This window comes from Columba livia, chromosome 4 (assembly GCF_036013475.1).
Source record: "Columba livia isolate bColLiv1 breed racing homer chromosome 4, bColLiv1.pat.W.v2, whole genome shotgun sequence".
Lineage (NCBI taxonomy): Eukaryota > Metazoa > Chordata > Aves > Columbiformes > Columbidae > Columba > Columba livia.
The window spans coordinates 2,138,980-2,158,321 of record NC_088605.1 but is presented as its reverse complement, the minus strand read 5'-3'; the positions used below and the strand labels follow the sequence as shown (position 1 = coordinate 2,158,321).

General features: G+C 44.1%; 1 protein-coding gene across 1 annotated transcript in view; it reads right to left on the bottom strand.

Moving 5' to 3' along the window:
• Positions 1 to 1,887: 1,887 nt before the first annotated feature.
• ALMS1 (ALMS1 centrosome and basal body associated protein) overlaps positions 1,888 to 19,342 on the bottom strand; it is a 75,166-nt gene continuing 57,711 nt past the window's right edge. The window contains exons 13-19 of the mRNA XM_065060195.1: positions 18,523 to 18,631; positions 15,897 to 16,076; positions 13,483 to 13,727; positions 12,224 to 12,407; positions 11,943 to 12,006; positions 7,656 to 7,755; positions 1,888 to 2,332 (exon numbers count right to left, since the gene is read on the bottom strand). Coding sequence (XP_064916267.1) covers positions 2,288 to 2,332; positions 7,656 to 7,755; positions 11,943 to 12,006; positions 12,224 to 12,407; positions 13,483 to 13,727; positions 15,897 to 16,076; positions 18,523 to 18,631 — 927 coding nt within the window. The 3' untranslated portion in view covers positions 1,888 to 2,287. The remainder of the gene's footprint in view (positions 2,333 to 7,655; positions 7,756 to 11,942; positions 12,007 to 12,223; positions 12,408 to 13,482; positions 13,728 to 15,896; positions 16,077 to 18,522; positions 18,632 to 19,342) is intronic.

The following is a 19,342-nucleotide window of genomic DNA, read 5'->3' as shown; positions in this document are numbered from 1 at the left end:
TGCTCAGAGCCCCATCCAGCCTGGCCTGGGATGTCTCCGGGGATGCTTCATCTACCACCTCTCTGCCCAACCTGTTCCAACACCCAAGCCCAGCATTCAGATCGCACATTCTGGCACATTAAAGCATTCCAAACCAGAAGATTGTTAACAGAAACCAATGCAGAGAAAAAACACACCACAAAATTACCACCAAACGAGGAGCTGCAGCTCCTTGTCACTCAGCCTCTCAAGCTGCAAGTCTGACAACTCACAGAATGACAGCGACTGTCAGACAACTTCTGTAGTTAGTGAGAATTTTTAAGCAAGGTAAAAAACATCAAAGATAAGCAGCAGCTCTTTGTTTTTCAAGGTTTTCCAGTGCCTGCTTCCCTACTTAGATGAAGACGGGTACTCCAGGCAGCTGAAATTAATTGCCTCTACCTTCCTTCAATTTGCAATGTGCTTCCTTATTGACCTCTTTGTTTTTTTAACACAGACACACTACATTTAAATAAAAACAACCATCCTCCGTGTTATCTGACTGTAATAAAACTTCCAAGCACCCCCTGAGGCATCAGCAGGGCCCTTAAGCTCTTTTGTTTTTTCATTAGTTGAAAGCTTAAAGGCATATTTATGAAGGTAACTGGCTTTAAATGAGCACTGGGTGAGGCAAGAGCTTGTCCTGGTTCCAACACAAGGACAAGTCTATTCATATGGATATCAGAGAATCGCAGGACAAGTCTCAGTACCAGCAAATTTTAGCACCTTCTGCTTCAACATACAGAGCTGCTTTCTAGCCCCAAAACAGCAAAAGCAAAGCGGCAACTTGCACCCAAATTGATCCCAAGGACAAGACAGTGGAAGGAGCATATAGGTAAAAAACCAGGTTTTAGAAAGTGGAAAGGGATGAGGAGATCAGAATTCTATGAGCGGATTTATCGCAGCCATGTAATAGTGTATTATTGTTAACCTGCACTTTTAACTTCGCATTTCTGAGACCAGATGTATTCTGAGATCTTCTGACGTATTCGATCATGGTTTTGTGGTGGTTGGGCTTTTTACACGCTATTCTGCTAAGAAGAGTATATCTAAATAAAATATACATCTTATACATGTATATGTTCTGTCACTTGACTCTGGACGTAACGGCTGCTTTAACAGCACGTGGTACCACCAGCACAGCGCACAACTTGAAAAATACCGTGTGCAACCTTTGTCTGGTGTGCTTTAGTGCAGGTGTACTGACCTTCAGGGAATCACATTATTTCCCAGCGCCTGAGGATTCGATTCATCACACCCCAGTGTGAACTCCAGGGGTTCAATGCAGAGCTGGACGGCTCAGCCAAGGCCTGAAACAAGACGTTCTATGAAACTCTTGGTGAACATAAGAAGCCAAAAGTTGTGCCTCGCCCTTCTCAGAACCCGGTGCACCCTTGCAGCTGCTCCTTGAACTAAATCGCTATGAAGAGCTGAAGAAAGGAAAATAGGAAACCACTGTTCACACCCATTTAGATTTTCTCAGAGTCTTTTCCTGTTCAATACAAACTCTGTTATGATAAGCGGATGAAACTCAGACTTCAGGTTTCTATCAACAAGAACCACAATCTTTGTATTTGTATTTCATGTTGCTGGTGAAATGTAGACCTGTCAATCCATGAGCATCTAATGAAGTGAGGGGGACTCTCCCAATATCACAGAGAACGTCTCAGATTAGACTCTCCTGGTTCACACAGAAAGATGCAGATCAGTGAAGTCATGTGCAAATAAAACCCAGTTTAAACAGCCCTTATGGTTACCTGGCCAGTTCTTACGTTCTGTGCTGAGCAGAGCAAGAGCTGATGATGTCCCACTTTCTTTAGGTGAGGTCCATATGGACAGTAAAGATGTATTTCACGAGCGCTGCAGTAGTTACTACAAACTGATTCGATGTTATTTATTTAAGGGGTTTTTGCAGTACAAAACATTACAAGTATTTTTTCTACATCAAGATAAAAAATTCAAAATCATTGTTCAAAGCAATTAAAAAATATATATTAAACTGCTATTTCCATCAGGTAGTTATAAATATATTATGAACCAAGTGCTTCCAAACTATGTTTAGTTTGGAAGTGCATAACACCGCTACAAAAACCAGCCATTTATTTAAAAAAAATCTGTCATTTATATCAAATCATTGATTCTTAAATACAGCACGATTATATTAGTACAAAAATGACACGAGTGAATACCACAAAACATCCACTGCACAAGTATTTACTGCATTAGCTTTTTCACATCACAATTTCCGTTGTGCTGCAACAGATCGTTATCAGTTCCAGGGAACCTTCCTCCCTAAGACACGGTTGGTGATTTTCTGAAAAGATAAAAACAAAGCGAGAGATGAGTATTATTGCTCTAAAAATTAAAACCACTAAGCATGAAGATAGTGGGAGACACAGAAGGTGTTTTCTATAATAAATAGTAACTGGTTAAACGAGGATTCCTCATTACAGTGGGAGGGATGAGCCATGACTGAAGGGGAAGGGATCAAAGTCTGTACAATCCGGAGCAGCCTGAAGCAGGTGAAAATGTAACGTTATTTGCAGATTCTTCCAAATATAATCTGGGGAGGCATCATGTAAAACAACAGGTTATAAGTTTTAAAGAAACAAAACAAGATGACACAGAATACTTGTAGAAACAAAACAAGATGACACAGAATACTTGTAGAGTCCCAGCCTTGTGCACTGAAGCTGTGGGACTCTGCCCGTTACACTTCACAAAGCAAATGGCCAAATCCCTGAGAAAAAGAAAGTCCAAAGATGGATTCGAAGCCCCCTGGACACAAATCACAGCAGAGCGTTCGAGCACCTTTGAGAACCGCTGCTGCAGTCACAGTGTTCTTCCCCACGCAATCGAATAACAGAACAGCACCTCATTCTCCAGCTCACTGATGTTTTGATGTGTGGAATATATATATTACGTGGCTTTAGAGATGCGTACGATAAGGTAAGAGCTTTGGGTAACTCAGGTGTTACTAACAGCAGTGGGGATGAAAGAACCGTTAGCTTATGAGACCTTTCGTATCGCACAGACTCAGCTCTTCATACACACACAATATATGTGTATGTAGACACTATATATAGTGTATATACCAACACAGAATCCTCTGGACAGCCCTCAGAGCTCACAGGCCCTTTTGCCATCCAAGCAGCAATTCGATATGATCTCCCCTCTTGGCTTCACTTCCAGGAAGCGACTACAAACCAAAACAACCCTTAACATGTTGCTGACAGGAGTGAAAATGCAGCCAAGGGGATGAAAAAACAAATATTAAACAAAAATAAGACTCTGAAGCAGCCAAAGTGTAATTCAGTTTTACACCTCTAGAAGAATGTGCTGTTTCCTTTGGGGTAGTGACACCTTGTGGCCCCTACCTTGTATTGGCTCTAAAAGACACGTCCCACCCATTAATAAAATGGTGTTTAGTGTTCCTGAATGCTGATATATTTTTAAGGATTAGAGGGAAATACAGAAATTAATAACTTTGCTGTCTCTTTTATGGAGGTTTCTCCCATGCTCCCTATTTATAAAAATGGAAAAGGCTCAGTAATGGAACCAATTTGTATCTGATAAACTCATAAGGTTCATTTTCATTTCACTGAGGGTTGAAAGAGTTGTGATTCGTGCTGCCATCAGCTCAGAAATCTGCCCTGACCATACGGTTTTCAAAATTAAAGAGCGTGCACCATTCCCTTATCTGACTAGCATAATTTTACACTCTTTTTGAAATTAAAAGTACAAAAGCAAAGGGACACGGGGACAGAACACCAGCCCAGACCCATGCGCATCCTCTGATAAAAAGAACTTTGCTATCTTAATAAAGATAAGTATTTAACAATTGGAAAAATTAAGAAAGCTTGTGCAAGCCTCAGTCGCTTTCCAGCACAGGAGTTTTCATACATTTTAATATGTTTTCAGTTCTCTCCTCAAACAAAACAAAACTCATTTTGTTCTCTCTTCACCTCCCATTGCTTTGCCCCACATCAGCACATAAATGCCTTAAGACAAGCCCAGACAGCCCTTATCGGGTGTCCCGTGTAAGTATTTCCCATTGTACTTTACAAAAGTAAAGTAAATTTTGTTCATTTTTATTCACTAAATCGGGGCCTTATTTGGAGGCAAATAAACTCAGTTTGATCTCATCCCTCAACCTGGACACTAAGATCATTATTCCCTAAGGGGGATGAGGAGAAGACGCCACCTCCAGCGAGCAGCACATCCCAGACTGGCTGTTATTGCTCACGCTGCAAACATACAATTCTGGCTTTCTCCTCACAATATATTTCCAAGAAGCTGGTGTTCATTTATCTTCCGAAGCATCAGCCCATAAATGGTATCAATATGCAGTTATACTTAACATACCTTTAAACTCTGGAGTGAGGATTCTTCAGCAAACAACCCTTGTCCACATTCACATGTTGTGTGTGTACATGTTTAATTCATTGCTTCCTTGCCCAAATTTTTATCCCCTGGGTGCCCTCAACACCCTGTAGAAATGGCATGAACGATGCAGGGCTTGCTAATCCCATCCTCAGAGCCAGCTATTAGTGAGGTGTACACCTAGTTTTACTTCTAAATGTCCGCTCCTTAGGTTATCAGCGACAGAAATAGAAGAAAACAGGGTCCCAGGACTGTATTCTATCACGGCTGAGGTGTAATAAATGTACGATATAAACACATTTCATTATTACAACAAAGTGTTCACCCAAAGGTGCTGGAAGAAGACAATAAGTGCTTAGTCTCTCCTTCACTAAGCCAAATTATCTGGCAGTTTTAAGACAATCCCACCTGCCCAGCGGTTTCCTCTGCCAGGTGTTGTCTGCACAGCAGAAATTCAGCCAGGAAGATACAAGTGGAGGCCCCAGACACCCCAGCACAGGATCCCCAGCACACACTTTCACCAGCAGTTTCACCTACAAGCTGCTCTCTGGGGTGGCAGGGCCACAAGTTCATCCTTTCCCCAGCAAGGTGTTCAGTGCTGGCTTGTTAAAATCCAAAAAGTGAAGGATAAAGAAGTTAATTATTAAGGATGTGTGTCTGGGTACGTGCCAAATGCTCTTGGGAGGAATTGTCCTCTACCATCAGGCACAACAGGACTCCATTAGGTGACTGCAATTAAAATAAATTAGATTGATTCCAGAGTACTGATCTGCTGGTTTACATCAGCAGTTCACAAACTTGGCACTGAGAGGGATATGATGCTACAGATCATTTAAATGATACAACCCTAGATTACATACATTTTCAGTCTAACTTCTTTACCAACTGTTTTCTTCTCCTAAAAATCCATATAATCTCCTAATTCCTGTGTTATCTTCGGATTCATTCCACACAATCTGCGGTTCTTTTACTTCACGCACAATCAGATCAGCTTAGAAACTGATGCTCTCAGCAACATATTAACCAAATTCTACACAACCCATTCACTGTATTTACAGAGACTCTCTACAGCTATTCCACATCGTCGAAGAAGACAAAAAGATGACAGTGTTTTACTGCAATGAACCATCATCTCTCTTCCAATCAAAACCACACTTGGATACAAACCTGCTGATCTGATTCCCTTTCTGCTTCCAGCTGACCTCGCTACTTCAAGTCAACAATTCCCAGCACTTATTCCCTCTTAAGACCTTACTGAGATTCTCAGACTAGCTAAAGGAATATGTCCCGGATACACCCTGCAAAAGCACAACATCGAATTGAAGCAATTCTAGCGGCAAGTACCCACAATCGGATTAGGGAAATATTCTGGATAACCCATTGTGTTACGAACCCTGACTTTTAAAATCCAATTCCTGCTGTTCCCAATGAATAACTAACCCTGTTATTCCAGCTCTGGTAGGACAACTCAGCCAGAAAAGAGCTGCAATGCTAAAGCTGAAGTGCAACCTTAAGATCCATAGGAGAAAAAGAAAATCAGGTTTAATTAGTGTCCTTAAACCACTGAGGTTTATTTATTTACAATGCAGTTTATTACCTGCTGTCAGTGTTCTCCACAAGGCCACGTTTTATGGTATATAGGTTAGTTAAAAAGTGAGAAGATAAGTCAGGTTAGAATGTCAGTGTTTGTATTGCAAACTGTTGCATTTTATTAAGTCTTAACAGAAAGCTTAAGCATATGGATGCCTAGAACAGCTCAAAAAGCAATAATATATACCGGTCAGGTTTGGAGATGCACTTCTCAGAGGGGACCGATGGGTGTCCTCTGTCAGAACATTTATTGCATGACTGTATAAACTGATATAGCTTGTTACACAAAATTATCAGGTAAGAAGATGTGGGCACATGGGAGGGGACAGGGACAGAAGACTCTTATCAGGCTTAACCCAGGGTTTTTCAATCTTTCTGTCATTAATTAAACTTGTGTTTAGAGAGTGACACAAAGCATGCGTTACACAGCTTGAAGAGCCAGGAAGGAAGAGCAGGAGCAGCAGTGTTTAGTGGGGACAGAAGCGGGGATTTCACAGTTTCACAGCAGAATGAATCCTAGAGAAACCCAGAGAAATGGGCCCCGCTAGCGCCTTCTGCTGCTCCCCAAAATCCCAGAGCCCTCAGCCCAGTCTGCTGCTGGTTGTGTGGTGAGGCCCCAGCATAGACACTGTTTTTGAACTCCTGGGTAAGTGTTTGTGGTCCAAATTTAGTCCTATCTGCCCTCATGGATACTGGTTTATTCGACAGAGGTCCCGTGCTGTTCTGTGCCATGATGATACAACAAACACTTACTGGTGAATCAGAGAATCATGGAATAGTCTGTGTTGAAGGGACCTTCCCAGCTCCCCCAGTGCCCCCCCTGCCATGACAGGGACATCTTCACCAGCTCAGGTTGCTCAGAGCCCCGTCCAGCCTGGCCTGGGATGTCTCAGGGATGGTTCATCTACCACCTCTCTGGCCAACCTGGGCCAGGCTCTCACCACCCTCAGGGCCAACAATTTCTTCCTCATGCCCAGCCTGAATCCCCCGCTCCTTTAGTCCTCTTGTCCTACCACTACATACCCTTGTTGAAAGTCCCTCTCCAGCTTTCTTTTCAGCCCCTTTTAAGTCCAGAAAGGCCGCACTAAGGTCTCCCTGGAGCTTCTCTTCTCCAGGCTGAACACCCCAACTCTCTCAGCCTGTGAAACCCACAGCCCCCCCCAGTTTAACAGGTTACCACCAGGATGGCCAGTTCTCCACCGGAGCAAAATAAAGAGTGATGACTCCAGGCTTTGTTAATCACGATTTTGTGAGAGCTAAATCCATCTACAGCAAGGGTACATGCGAGCAAAACCAGCGGCCTTCAGTTCAAAGAGCCCATCCATGGAGTATCTTCTTTAAATATGCTCCACAATTCCTCTTGTTCTGCCCTCAATACCTATTTTATATGGTTTAATCAGGACCGTGCTCCCTTGTCTTTTTCTCCATATACCACGTGTAGCTACCGGAAGGATTTCAGGTTAGGTAGGGGGATTTTGTATCCCACGTTTTGCTAAGCTTGACTGCTTTCACCTTGATTAAATGTTAATATATCCTAACCACCTAGAAGCTGCAAAATCATATCACAGAATTAACGTGTAGTAAGTGTTACTATCACACTTGTGACCTCAAGAAGAAACAAATTCGGCAATGTTTGAGAACAAATACTTGACCAGAACACCCACCGTTTTGTAAAGCTGTGCTTTCAGGCGGTATGAGTCGTATTCCATTTTCCTCTTCTCTTCCTCTCGCTTCTTCTGCACCTCTGGCAGCTGCTCATAGATCCTGCAGTGTAAATAGAAAAAGCCAAAAATAGCGACTTGGAAGGAATTTATTGATATTAAAAAATAAAATTAAAACATCCTCTGTTTTATCTTCACATTCTGTTAAAAGCCACTGGCCAGCCACATCACAGAAACATTTATTCGGGGGTTTACTAGTGTCACATAGGGAAAACGAGGAACACGGAACAGTTGTGATACCGGAAATTCCCACATCCCATAATGCCTTTCTTTTACAAGCAGCACCCTCCTGAAAAGCAATATTTATAACATTAAAATGAGCGTAGAGCTGATCTGATTATCCAGCTGCAAAAGGTAGAGTTCACTGTCTTCAGTACAGAACAGCCCCATTGCTTTGAGACTATTCTGGGGATATTTACCTATCAATACCAATAGTTTTATTGCAAGAATAACTTGATTTAAGCTATTCAGGCATCTTCAACCCTGTTTAGGTGAATGTTTTGTCTTCTCCAGTGCTGAACTTCTCCCTGTCGGAGCCAAAAAGCAAGGGATGCTTCGTATTGATGGAAGATGGCTGAAAATACTTCAACGCGCCCCATTTTGAACATTTTAAATGAATACAGCCCACCAGCCAGGAGGGGCAGCTCTGACAGTTGTCCTGGTACTAATTCCAGTAGGAAAATAATATTGCAAACCAGCAAGAGAAGTGATGGAGGCAAATGTGCATCGGTTTGCACCTGTCTGCTATTCGGTCGGTACAAGTTGGGTGTCGCTTGCGTGTTTCAGAAGAGAGAAGGACGAGAAATTAGCTGGAAAAGTAATAGGAAGCTGTAGGATAATGCAAAACTAAGAAAGGAGAATCAAGAAAGCAAAGACATTTGTTTACCAGCTGTAAGAGTCGGTCTGAAGATGGAGCAGTATCTGCCTGACCATCGCCATCAAGAACTTGGAGAACTGAGGCCCTGACAGAAGGAACGCATGGACAGCGACTTGGAGAGAGGCCCGAGGAGAAGCACTGTGTTGCACTGGTTTCTCTGACATGGGGGGGCTGCTGCTCACAATGGCTGATGTGTGGACTCTGCCTGCTGCTTCAGCCAAACGAGCCCCAGCCTCCTGAAGGCTATTGGTATGAGGGTCACTTTGACCCAGGGACAACAGCTGCCATCCAGAAGAACGTGTTCTAACCTGCAGCCTCAGTTGCACGTGTCCCCCACCTGCTCCCCCAAACAATGGCCAACGACAAGGAGCATGCCCAGAAGCTCCCCAAGGGTCCTGAGGTCACCCAATGGACCAGAGAAAGACCCCTGAATGCTGGACACGTAAGCGTTGCCAAAAGAAAGCGTGAATCTCTCGAGCCTGCGCAGTACGAGCCTGGGATGCAAAATCAAGGTGGAGACTGGCCTGAAACAATGGGAGCAAGGGGGGTGAAGAAGCATAAAGGATGAGACCAGAATGGACACCATTGAAGATCTTCCCGCCAGAGGATCCCGAACCACGACGGAGGACCAGCAGGACTCCACGGGACCGGAGACCAGAGGGAGCTTCTGGAACTCAACTGGTGATAAACGCAACCTCATTGCTCATCTTTACTTTTACTTTTCCCTGTTTCTTTCCCCTTTCTCTTTCTCACTCTTTCCCTCTATCACATGCCGCTTTACGGGCAAATTAATAAAGTAACACTGCTTGATTGAATTATAAGCCCTTGGCATTTTGGTCGCCTTAATTTTGCACTCTGAGATCAAGGTAAAAGAACCATCATGAGTCCATCACCGAATGGACCGTGACACCAGCCCATCAAACTTCAGACTGGAACTGATAAGCAACCAATTACACACCCAACACCTAAAAGATAATTTAAAAAAGCAACTGTAGTCTTCCAGCAACCTCTGTTCCGTGTATCCCTATTTTCCTGCTCTGTCTGCAGCTGCTTGTAGGTCATATTTCCTAAAAATGTCACTACCCACATTACCACTACAGAAAAGAGGAAATAAATCACATTTTGATGTTTATTTTACTCCTCTTATGCTTTGCTGGAAGGCCTATTGATGTGATAATGGATGGGGGGAGATACCACCAAGATTTGGGGGTTTGCTTTATTACCATCTCACCATCCTCTCGAGGTTTTTGCCATTCCAGGGCTCCCTCAAAGAAAGATCAAGATTCCCCATTATAATCCATCCAACCATAAAGATGTTTAGAACAAGAAGTGAACAGCGCAAAATTGTAGGTAAATTCATTGCAAATTGCTTTCACTCCCTCTAGCTAATTTGCCATGAGAAATTTCATTTATAGGCTCACAGAGAAAAAGCTTCTGCACTCATTAGAGGTGTGGATTCCAAAAGAATATTACGGAATAGATTATTTCTCAGCTCCAACCGAGAGCTGGAATACGACAGCAGCAAGAACAAAAAGAAGTGGCCAAGCGTGACGGCCTCGATCAGTCTCTGTGCGAGTCCTGCTGACTTGGGTTATTCTGAAATCAGAGCTCCTGAAAATTCCTGAGTTCAGACACATCGACCTCCCAGTCCAAGAGACCCAAACACGAACCCTACCTCAGCTAAAACACATGGAGGTGCATTCCCTCACAAACTGGTGTATCTACCAGCGGGACCTGGACAGGCTGGAGAGTTGGGCAGGGAACAACCTAATGAAATTTAACAAGGGAAAGTGTAGAGTCCTGCATCTGGGCAGGAACAACCCCAGGTTCCAGTATAGGTTGGGAAATTACATATTAGAGAGCAGTGTAGGGGAAAGGGACCTGGGGGTCCTGGTGGACAACAGGATGACCATGAGCCAGCACTGGGCCCTTGTGGCCAGGAAGCCAATGGTACCTGGGGTGGGTTAGAAGGGGGTGGTCAGTAGGTCAGAGAGGTTCTCCTGCCCCTCTGCTCTGCCCTGGGGAGACCACACCTGGAATATTGTGTCCAGTTGTGGCCCCTCAGTTCCAGCAGGACAGGGAACTGCTGGAGAGGGTCCAGCATAGGGCAACAAAGATGATTAAGGGAGTGGAGCATCTCCCTTATGAAGAAAGGCTGAGGGAGCTGGGGCTCTTTAGTTTGGAGAAGAGGAGACTGAGGGGTGACCTCATTAATGTTTATAAATATATAAAGGGTGAGTGCCATGAGGATGGAGCCAGGCTCTTCTCTGTGGCAAACAATGATAGGACAAGGGGTAATGGGATCAAGCTGGAACACAAGAGGTTCCACTTAAATTTGAGAAGAAACTTCTTCTCAGTGAGGGTGCCAGAGCCTGGCCCAGGCTGCCCAAGGGAGGTTGTGGAGTCTCCTTCTCTGCAGACATTCCAACCCGCCTGGACATGTTCCTGTGCGACCTCACCTGGGCGTTCTTGCTCCAGCAGGGGGATTGGACTGGATGAGCTTTTGAGGTCACTTCCAATCCCAAACATACTGTGATACCATATTTACCACTTTTGCCACCTCTCTATTAATGCCCTAAAAAGACTTGTAAATGCCACAGGCTATTAAAATAAAACATTTTTTGATTCTCCCAGCGTATATATCAAGGGGGTTATTCTATATATTGTGTATGCCAGTAGATATTTTGTAGAATCACAGTATAACTTGTGTTGGAAGGACCTCTGGGGTCACCCAGTCCAACCTCCTGCTCACAGCAGGACTCACTTCAAGGCTGGATCAGGATTCTCAGGCCTCATCCAGCCAACGTGTGATTATTTCCAGATTATTTCCAGATCCAGCCACGTCTATGGGTGCTGATCCAGCACTTCACCACCCTCCTCATGAAAAACTCATCTGCAGTTGGAATTTCTCCTACTGTAACACATCACCACAGCTGCTTGTCCTGTCACTATGCACCTCCAAGAAGATTCTTCCTCTGTCTTCTCCAAATCTCTCTTCTGGTAGGGAAGCACCACTGCCACCTATTACTTAGTTTGTTAATGTTTAGAACTATTCACACACCCCACATTTTCTGTCCTTTTGGTACCTGCAGAGTTTGCTGCAGTGCTTGGAAGGCAGATACTGCAGCAGAATACTCAGGTTTAGGTAAAAATAACTTTTCCAAAGTTATATTGTTTCTTTGGGTTTTCTAAATAGGTGCTTTCTTCCTCTGATAAGGTGTCTATATCTTGCACTGAAAAATCTGAATTTGGCCCAACACCCAACTCTTTGACTACAAGTACAATTTATCCATCTTTCCCACCCATTTACTCAAGTCACTTATCTACCCGAAACAAAATTTACTTAACCTTACCGTTTAGATCTTTGAAACATTTCACTCTTTGGAACTGTTCTTCTCTTTTCTCTCATCAAAAAGCCTAAATGGAAAACGTTGAGATAAGAGAATGGTGAGCAAGTCTATTTCTCAATAAGAATACTGCCGCAACAATAATGACTCCTTTGTAAGTTACGGGTTTTTATAGATAGGAATGTTAAATAACTGTAACACTTTTATTAAAAATACATGCAAATTTAAGTATAACTTGGGAATTCCTTAATTTCTATAGGATGTACAAAGCAGAACCATGGAGGTACCTCTGTCAGATAGCACGTGACTTGCGTTCCTGTAGCCCTTTCTTTTCTCTGGGGGATTAAAAAGCTCTTGTCGCTCGGCCTGCAGGACGCTCTGCATCCTCCTTTCCTCCATCACCAGCTTCAGGTGCTTCACCCGCTCTCCAGAGCGGGAGATGAAATCAGGACGATGCACTGCAAGGGCCTCCTAAAATTGATGGAAAAAACCAAAGGGTGAAGTGGCCGGATTGTCTCCCTACAGCTGGAAGGGAATAATCAAAATATCTAACACCATTAACCAAAGCATGGAAAAAAATCCTAACAAAATACTATTTGCTATAACAGACAAAATCTTGTATCCTTAATGCTGAGTAGTTCCTCAGAGATCTTGTTTAACAAACTATAAATGGCCAGAAATAATAATTAGCAAAAAGGACACAAACCCCTTCACCAAACAGTGTAGCGATGTTCACAAAGTTGAGCCCACAGGACAGATGATTCTGTAACTTATTAGTGTCTCCCTTGCTATAAATCAGTGGGCACATCACAATCACCAATTCATTTTGGATCAGAAGTGGAATTTTGAAAGCGATCTGCTGATATCTCCGTTTGCCGCACTTTGGTTTCCACCACAGGGCAGTCTCAGCACACGGGCAGATGTAACGCAGTTTAAAGAAACTTCAGAAGTGGCCCTTAATTACCAGCTCCTCCTTTACATTTCCCTTGTTGCGGGCAATCTCTTTCAAAAACATTTTTGTACGCTACGTCTGTATTTTTCCACAGATATTTAGGGATCCCAACTGCAGCGCACACTGCATATGCATGCTATGCATGCACACAATGTATGTTGCTTGTGCTGTATGAATTAATGTCTGTTTTAATCACATACTATGTATATCACACATTATTATTCTTGCATGGAAGCAAGTATGACACTATCTCAGCTCCAGTCCCCCTAGTTCCTGAAGCCAAATGATTTAAGCCTTAAAATATCAGGTCAATTCAAATATGTTAGTACATTGTAGAAAGCCAGATTACCATAACAAAACTCACAAATTCATTTGGTTTCTTTTTTGTTGGCTTTGTGTTTGGTGGCTTTTTGTTGTTTCGTTTTGGTTTGATTTGGGTTTTGGCTGGTTGGTTTTGGGGGGTGTGTTTGGTTTTTGTTTTAAGCTGAAGCCGTCTGCAACATGTTGACTTTCACTGATTACAAAGGTGTAATAGCAATATCCAAATATCCAGCGTTCCTCCCGAAATCCCACTGAGGCCCCGGCAGCCCCTACCTGCAGCGTGAGCTTCACGAGCGGCCGCGAGGGCCTGTTCTCGGCAGCTCTTTCTGGGCCCGCTGGCTGGATCCCATTGCTGCGCTGCTGCTCCTGCCAGTTCTTCTCCCGGAGAGGTTCTCGCCAAGGCTTTGTGCTGGTCAGAGGTTCAAACCAAGCAGGACCAGGACCAGGAAAGGAGTTGGAATGGTTTTCTTTCCTAGATTCAGATTTCGGGTCTTCTGCTTGGACAAACCATGAAATCCCTGTTGAAAGGCCACAGAAGAGAATAAACATCTGTAGACAATACACATGTCTATTCTCCATCCTCACCTACGGTCCTTCATAGTATCACAGAATCATTTTGGTTGGAAAAGACCCTCAAGATCATCGAGTCCAATTGTTCCCCCACCCCTGGCACTGCCCCATGTCCTGAGAACCTCATGTCCGTCTGTCCAGCCCTCCAGGGATGGTGACTCCAGCACTGCCCTGGGCAGCCTGTTCCAATGCCCCACAGCCCTTTGGGGAAGAAATTGTTCCCCAGATCCAACCTCAACCTCCCCTGGCGCAACTTGAGGCCGTTTCCTCTGCTCCTGGCGCTTGTTCCTGGGGAGAAGAGATGGTTCGTGCCCAAGGTCTTAGACAAATCCAATCAGAGGCCCAACAGCGCAATAAATACTTCAGTTTAACAACAGTGGGACTCTGCAGCGAACACCTTCAGCAGTTTCAAAAGAATTTGTTTGCCAAGTGTCATAAAACCAGCAAGTGTTTATCAAACAATACTTGTGAAAAAGCACAAAATGGCTTAGTTTGCAAGTATGTCTGTTGATAGAAAGAACAGTTATTCATCAGCAATTACACATTGCTGTCCTAAGTCCTATGTCGTCTTATAGATATTTTTGAAGATCAAATGCTTTACATGTTCCAAATGTTAAATATGTGTATAAGAATTAGATTACTCACAGCTTACATCCATAATTGAATGGAAATGCATCAGCTAGTACTGAGTAGATATTCTAAATTTTCTAAATCAAACTGGTATAAGAGAGAATGATGTGTCCCTACAACAACAATGATGACTAGTGAAAATATTTTTAAACCTTTAATCATGACATTGTGAGGACTGACAGGAAATTTAAATGAAAAAATGTCTGGAAGCTACACTATCAGCTCAAAAATGCAGCTCTATCCAGAAGAGGGAGATGAGTCTAGTTCTTCTGGTACAACAACCTTCCCCCATGTATTCCTGACAAAATCCTGGTTGAGGTCTCAGTACATGAAACATTAAGTACAACTTAGAGTGACTGAACTTAGAGCCTAACAGAACCTTCTATACCTTGGAAATCAAAATTAAGTATCTACATGATTCCCACCTCATTCATCTTTAATTGCCTTATTCTTTGCTCCCTATTTACGACCTTTCCAGGTTCCAGTATAAGCTGGGAATGACCTATTAGAGAGCAGTGTAGGGGAAAGGGACCTAGGGGTCCTGGGGACAGCAGGGTGACCATGAGCCAGCACTGGGCCCTTGTGGCCAGGAAGCCAATGGTACCTGGGGTGGGTTAGAAGGGGGTGGTCAGTAGGTCAGAGAGGTTCTCCTGCCCCTCTGCTCTGCCCTGGGGAGACCACACCTGGAATATTGTGTCCAGCTGTGGCCCCTCAGTTCCAGCAGGACAGGGAACTGCTGGAGAGAGTCCAGCGCAGCCACCAAGATGCTGAAGGGAGTGGAGCATCTCCCGTGTGAGGAAAGGCTGAGGGAGCTGGGGCTCTGGAGCTGGAGGAAACTGAGGAGTGACTCATTCATGGGGATCAATATGGAAAGGGGGAGTGTCAGGAGGATGGAGCCAGGCTCTTCTTGGTGACAACCAATGGTAGGACAAGGGGTAATGGGTTAAAAATGGAACACAGGAGTTCCACTTAAGTTTGAGAAGAAACTTCTTCTCAGTAAGGGTGACAAAACACTGGACCAGGCTGCCCAGGGGGGTTGTGGAGTCTCCTTCTGTGCAGACATTCCAACCCGCCTGGACACCTTCCTGTGTAACCTCATCTGGGTGTTCCTGCTCCATGGGGGGATTGCACTGCATGAGCTTTCCAGGGCCCTTCAACCCCTGACATTCTGGGATCCTGTGATTCTGTGACATTTAACAGCCTGATTGAAAGTGCCACAATAATCAAGCACTAGAGAGCTCACTTGGTGTGGGGTTTTTGCTTAAAATTCAGTGATTAAAACCAGAATAAGAACTGGCCGTACTAGTGACAGACAACTCCGTGTCCTAGCTAATCCTCCTCATGGATTTTGCTAGTCACTGTTGAGGTGTAGAGCTTTCTTGGTCTGGAAAGAAAGTGTATTTTAGGCTGACCTTGTGGTAAATGCCGCCTGCTCCTTTTTGTCCTTTTCTCCACAAACAAATGGCCCGGCTGTCCCTCCCGCTTACCCTTGTTTCCTGCTGCCCGATGATCTGCGACCAGACCAGCTGACTCTCCAAAAATACCCTGGACACGATGCCAGGGTTCCTGCGGCCGTCGATTCGCCTGGGTGCATCTCGGGGTAGGAAAAGTCACACCAACATCGCGAGTGTTTTTCTTGGTTGCGCTGTTCACTATTTCCAAGTCTCCTGGATTCAAAAATGAAGCAGTAACATCTTATTCCAGAGCAGTTGGAACTATAATATTAATACTTAAAATATCAACACGTGTGACGTGCATCATTCAGGAGGTGAACCTCAATTTTTACTCTGAAGGGTCACTTTCTTTATGCCACCTTCGAAAGGGAAAATCTTCTATATTTTCATTGCCAATTCAAGGAGAGTTTACAGTGACTCAGGTTTGTTACTACATGACAACCTGAATAACACTAACATGGTATAAACCAAGTACCCCAAGGAAAATAAGCATACATATGTTTATATATGTATTAAATACATATATGTTTTTAATTATTTAATTCTCACCCCCCCATATAGATATATATCTACATAGATATCTCACCCCCATATAGATATATATCTATAGATATCTATAGATATATATCTATCGGGGGGGAGGGGGTGAGAATTAAATTATGAACCAATTATGCTCCTTGCTGGGCATCCAAGTGGACTCTCTCAACTTCAAAACCAGCTGCTGAACAACACAATGGCAGGTCAATGTACAGCTTTACATTTTCAACAATGGAACTACAGGTTTTCTGGATCTGGTTTGCCCAGAGCACCACAAATATTTGACAGAAACAGCACCACAAATATTGAACAGAAACATGTGAAGTGGAAGGTTTCAACGAACGTTCCAAAAGTCATAACATGATCCTGAAAACAAGCCATGAAACTGCTTTTCTGATTGAATCCACTTGCATGTGGAGAGGAAAAAAGCAGTGATAAATAAATAACTGATATGTCTGACAAATAAAACAGTCATTAAATCAATCTTATGATCGGAAGGAAGGCATTGAGTACGGCATTTGACACAGGCTCCCACAGCATCCTCAGAGCTGAACTGAGCGAGTGCGGTCTGGATGATCGGGTAGTGAGATGAATGTGAACTGGCTGAAGGGAAGAAGCCAGAGAGTCGTGGTCAATGGGGCAGAGTCCAGTTAGGCCTGGATCTAGTGCAGTGCCTCAGGGGGCAGTGCTGGGACCGGTGTTATTCAATGTATTCATCAATGACTTGGATGAGGGAATAGAGTGACTGTCAGCAAGTTTGCTGATGACACCAAGCTGGGAGGAGTGGTGACACTGGAAGCTGTGCTGCCATCAGAGACCTGGACAGGCTGGAGAGCTGGGCGGGGAAAATTTAATGAAACAGAACAAGGGCAAGTGTAGAGTCTTGAATCTGGGCAGGAACAGCCCCAGGTTCCAGTGTAAGTTGGGGAATGACCTATTAGAGAGCAGTGTAGGGAAAGGGACCTGGGGGTCCTGGGGACAGCAGGATGACCATGAGCCAGCACTGGGCCCTTGTGGCCAGGAAGCCAATGGTACCTGGGGTGGGTTAGAAGGGGGTGGTCAGTAGGTCAGAGAGGTTCTCCTGCCCCTCTGCTCTGCCCTGGGGAGACCACACCTGGAATATTGTGTCCAGCTGTGGCCCCTCAGTTCCAGCAGGACAGGGAACTGCTGGAGAGAGTCCAGCGCAGCCACCAAGATGCTGAAGGGAGTGGAGCATCTCCCGTGGGAGGAAAGGCTGAGGGAGCTGGGGCTCTGGAGCTGGACAAGAGGACACTGAGGGGGGACTCATTCCTGGGGATCAATATGGAAAGGGGGAGTGTCAGGAGGATGGAGCCAGGCTCTTCTTGGTGACAACCAATGACAGGACAAGGGGCAATGGGTGCAAACTGGAACACAAAAGGTTCCACTTAAATTTGGGAAGAAACTTCTTCATGGTGAGGGTGGCAGAGCCTGGCCCAGGCTGCCCAGGGGGGTTGTGGAGTCTCCTTCTCTGCAGACATTCCAACCCGCCTGGACACCTTCCTGTGTAACCTCCTCTGGGTGTTCCTGCTCCATGGGGGGATTGCACTGGATGAGCTTTCCAGGGCCCTTCAACCCCTGACACTCTGGGATTCTGTAACTTGGTGTGTGAATGAAAGCAATGGAGAAACTGATAACTGCCTCCAGAAAAACCCAAATGCAGAACTGCACCAGTCCAGGATGAGCTTGTTTTAAATAGGATATAACATCCAAAATATTACCAAGAACATGAAACACTGTGGTTGGCTTCTGAAATAGCACATGCCTACAAAATACATTCTGTGAGTAACAGATGGCTTGAGGAGAAAACAATATATAAAAAAATATAGTTAGTCCACCTTTACTATTGAAATGGATCAAAAGTTTACTAGGTTAATCAACTTCTAAGTGAGAAAAGTGGCTATGCGAGCAGACCAAGAACGGAAATTAAATGGCATATTTTAATTACAATGTAACACCTTTCCCTAAAAATATTTGAAGGGAATTTGAAGAATGCTGCATGTACATACCCGTCACCAGCAACACACCACAGGCTTTGGAGACAGTTTCCAAAGAGATGAAAATCAGAAGCAAATACAGAAAAGTCTGGAATTCAACAACTCACCTGCTTGGATCCCTTTGTTTAACATCCGTGTGCGGCGCTTGGTACTAAGAGCAGAGCTTGGCCCCCAAGAACCTGCAGAAGTCGAATCAGACGAAAGGGAGATCATGTTCTAGAAACAAAAAAACAGGGAAGAGAACGGAAATTCCTGAATTACTAAAGGAACAGAAAGCAGGTTTTCAACAGCAAAAGAAAGTCATCACTCTTCCCTTGATTTTCCTGTTACTGCTGGAAGGACAAACTGTCTTGAAAGACGAACACGTTGTTCTGTAAATTCATACCGAAGCACTTGTATGAAAGAGCAAAGTTCTTGCAAACCATGGGAAGGTCCCTCAGCCTGGGATCCTCGTTACACAAAGTTCTCCAGGTGGGGAACATTCAACTCGATGAAAGCAAGAAACAGAAGACACTTGGTAAGGACACAGCTCAGGCAAAATAGTAGGTTCACATCTTCAGAACTCACCCAACCAGCAGTTCCAGCTGCAGGGACGTGAGCAGCACAACGGCGTCACAATAGATTAATTTAAATTTTATGGCACGTTCTAACTTTACAGCCATTTAAAACGGAATATACTCTACAAGGGTATCTAGCCCACAAGTTTTTGGTGCTATAGAGAAGGTTAGTGCTTTATTAACAGCAATTAACTGATAGAGCATCCCCAGGCTTCACACTCAGTGTGGCACAGACCAATCTCTGCAACTCCATTTTTAATTAGGAAACAGACTTTTTTTTTCCTCCTTGATCATAGCAATTAGTATCCTATTAGTAACTCATAACGCCAGCCCCGATGAACGTGAACAGAGGCTTTTTCATTAGCTTTTT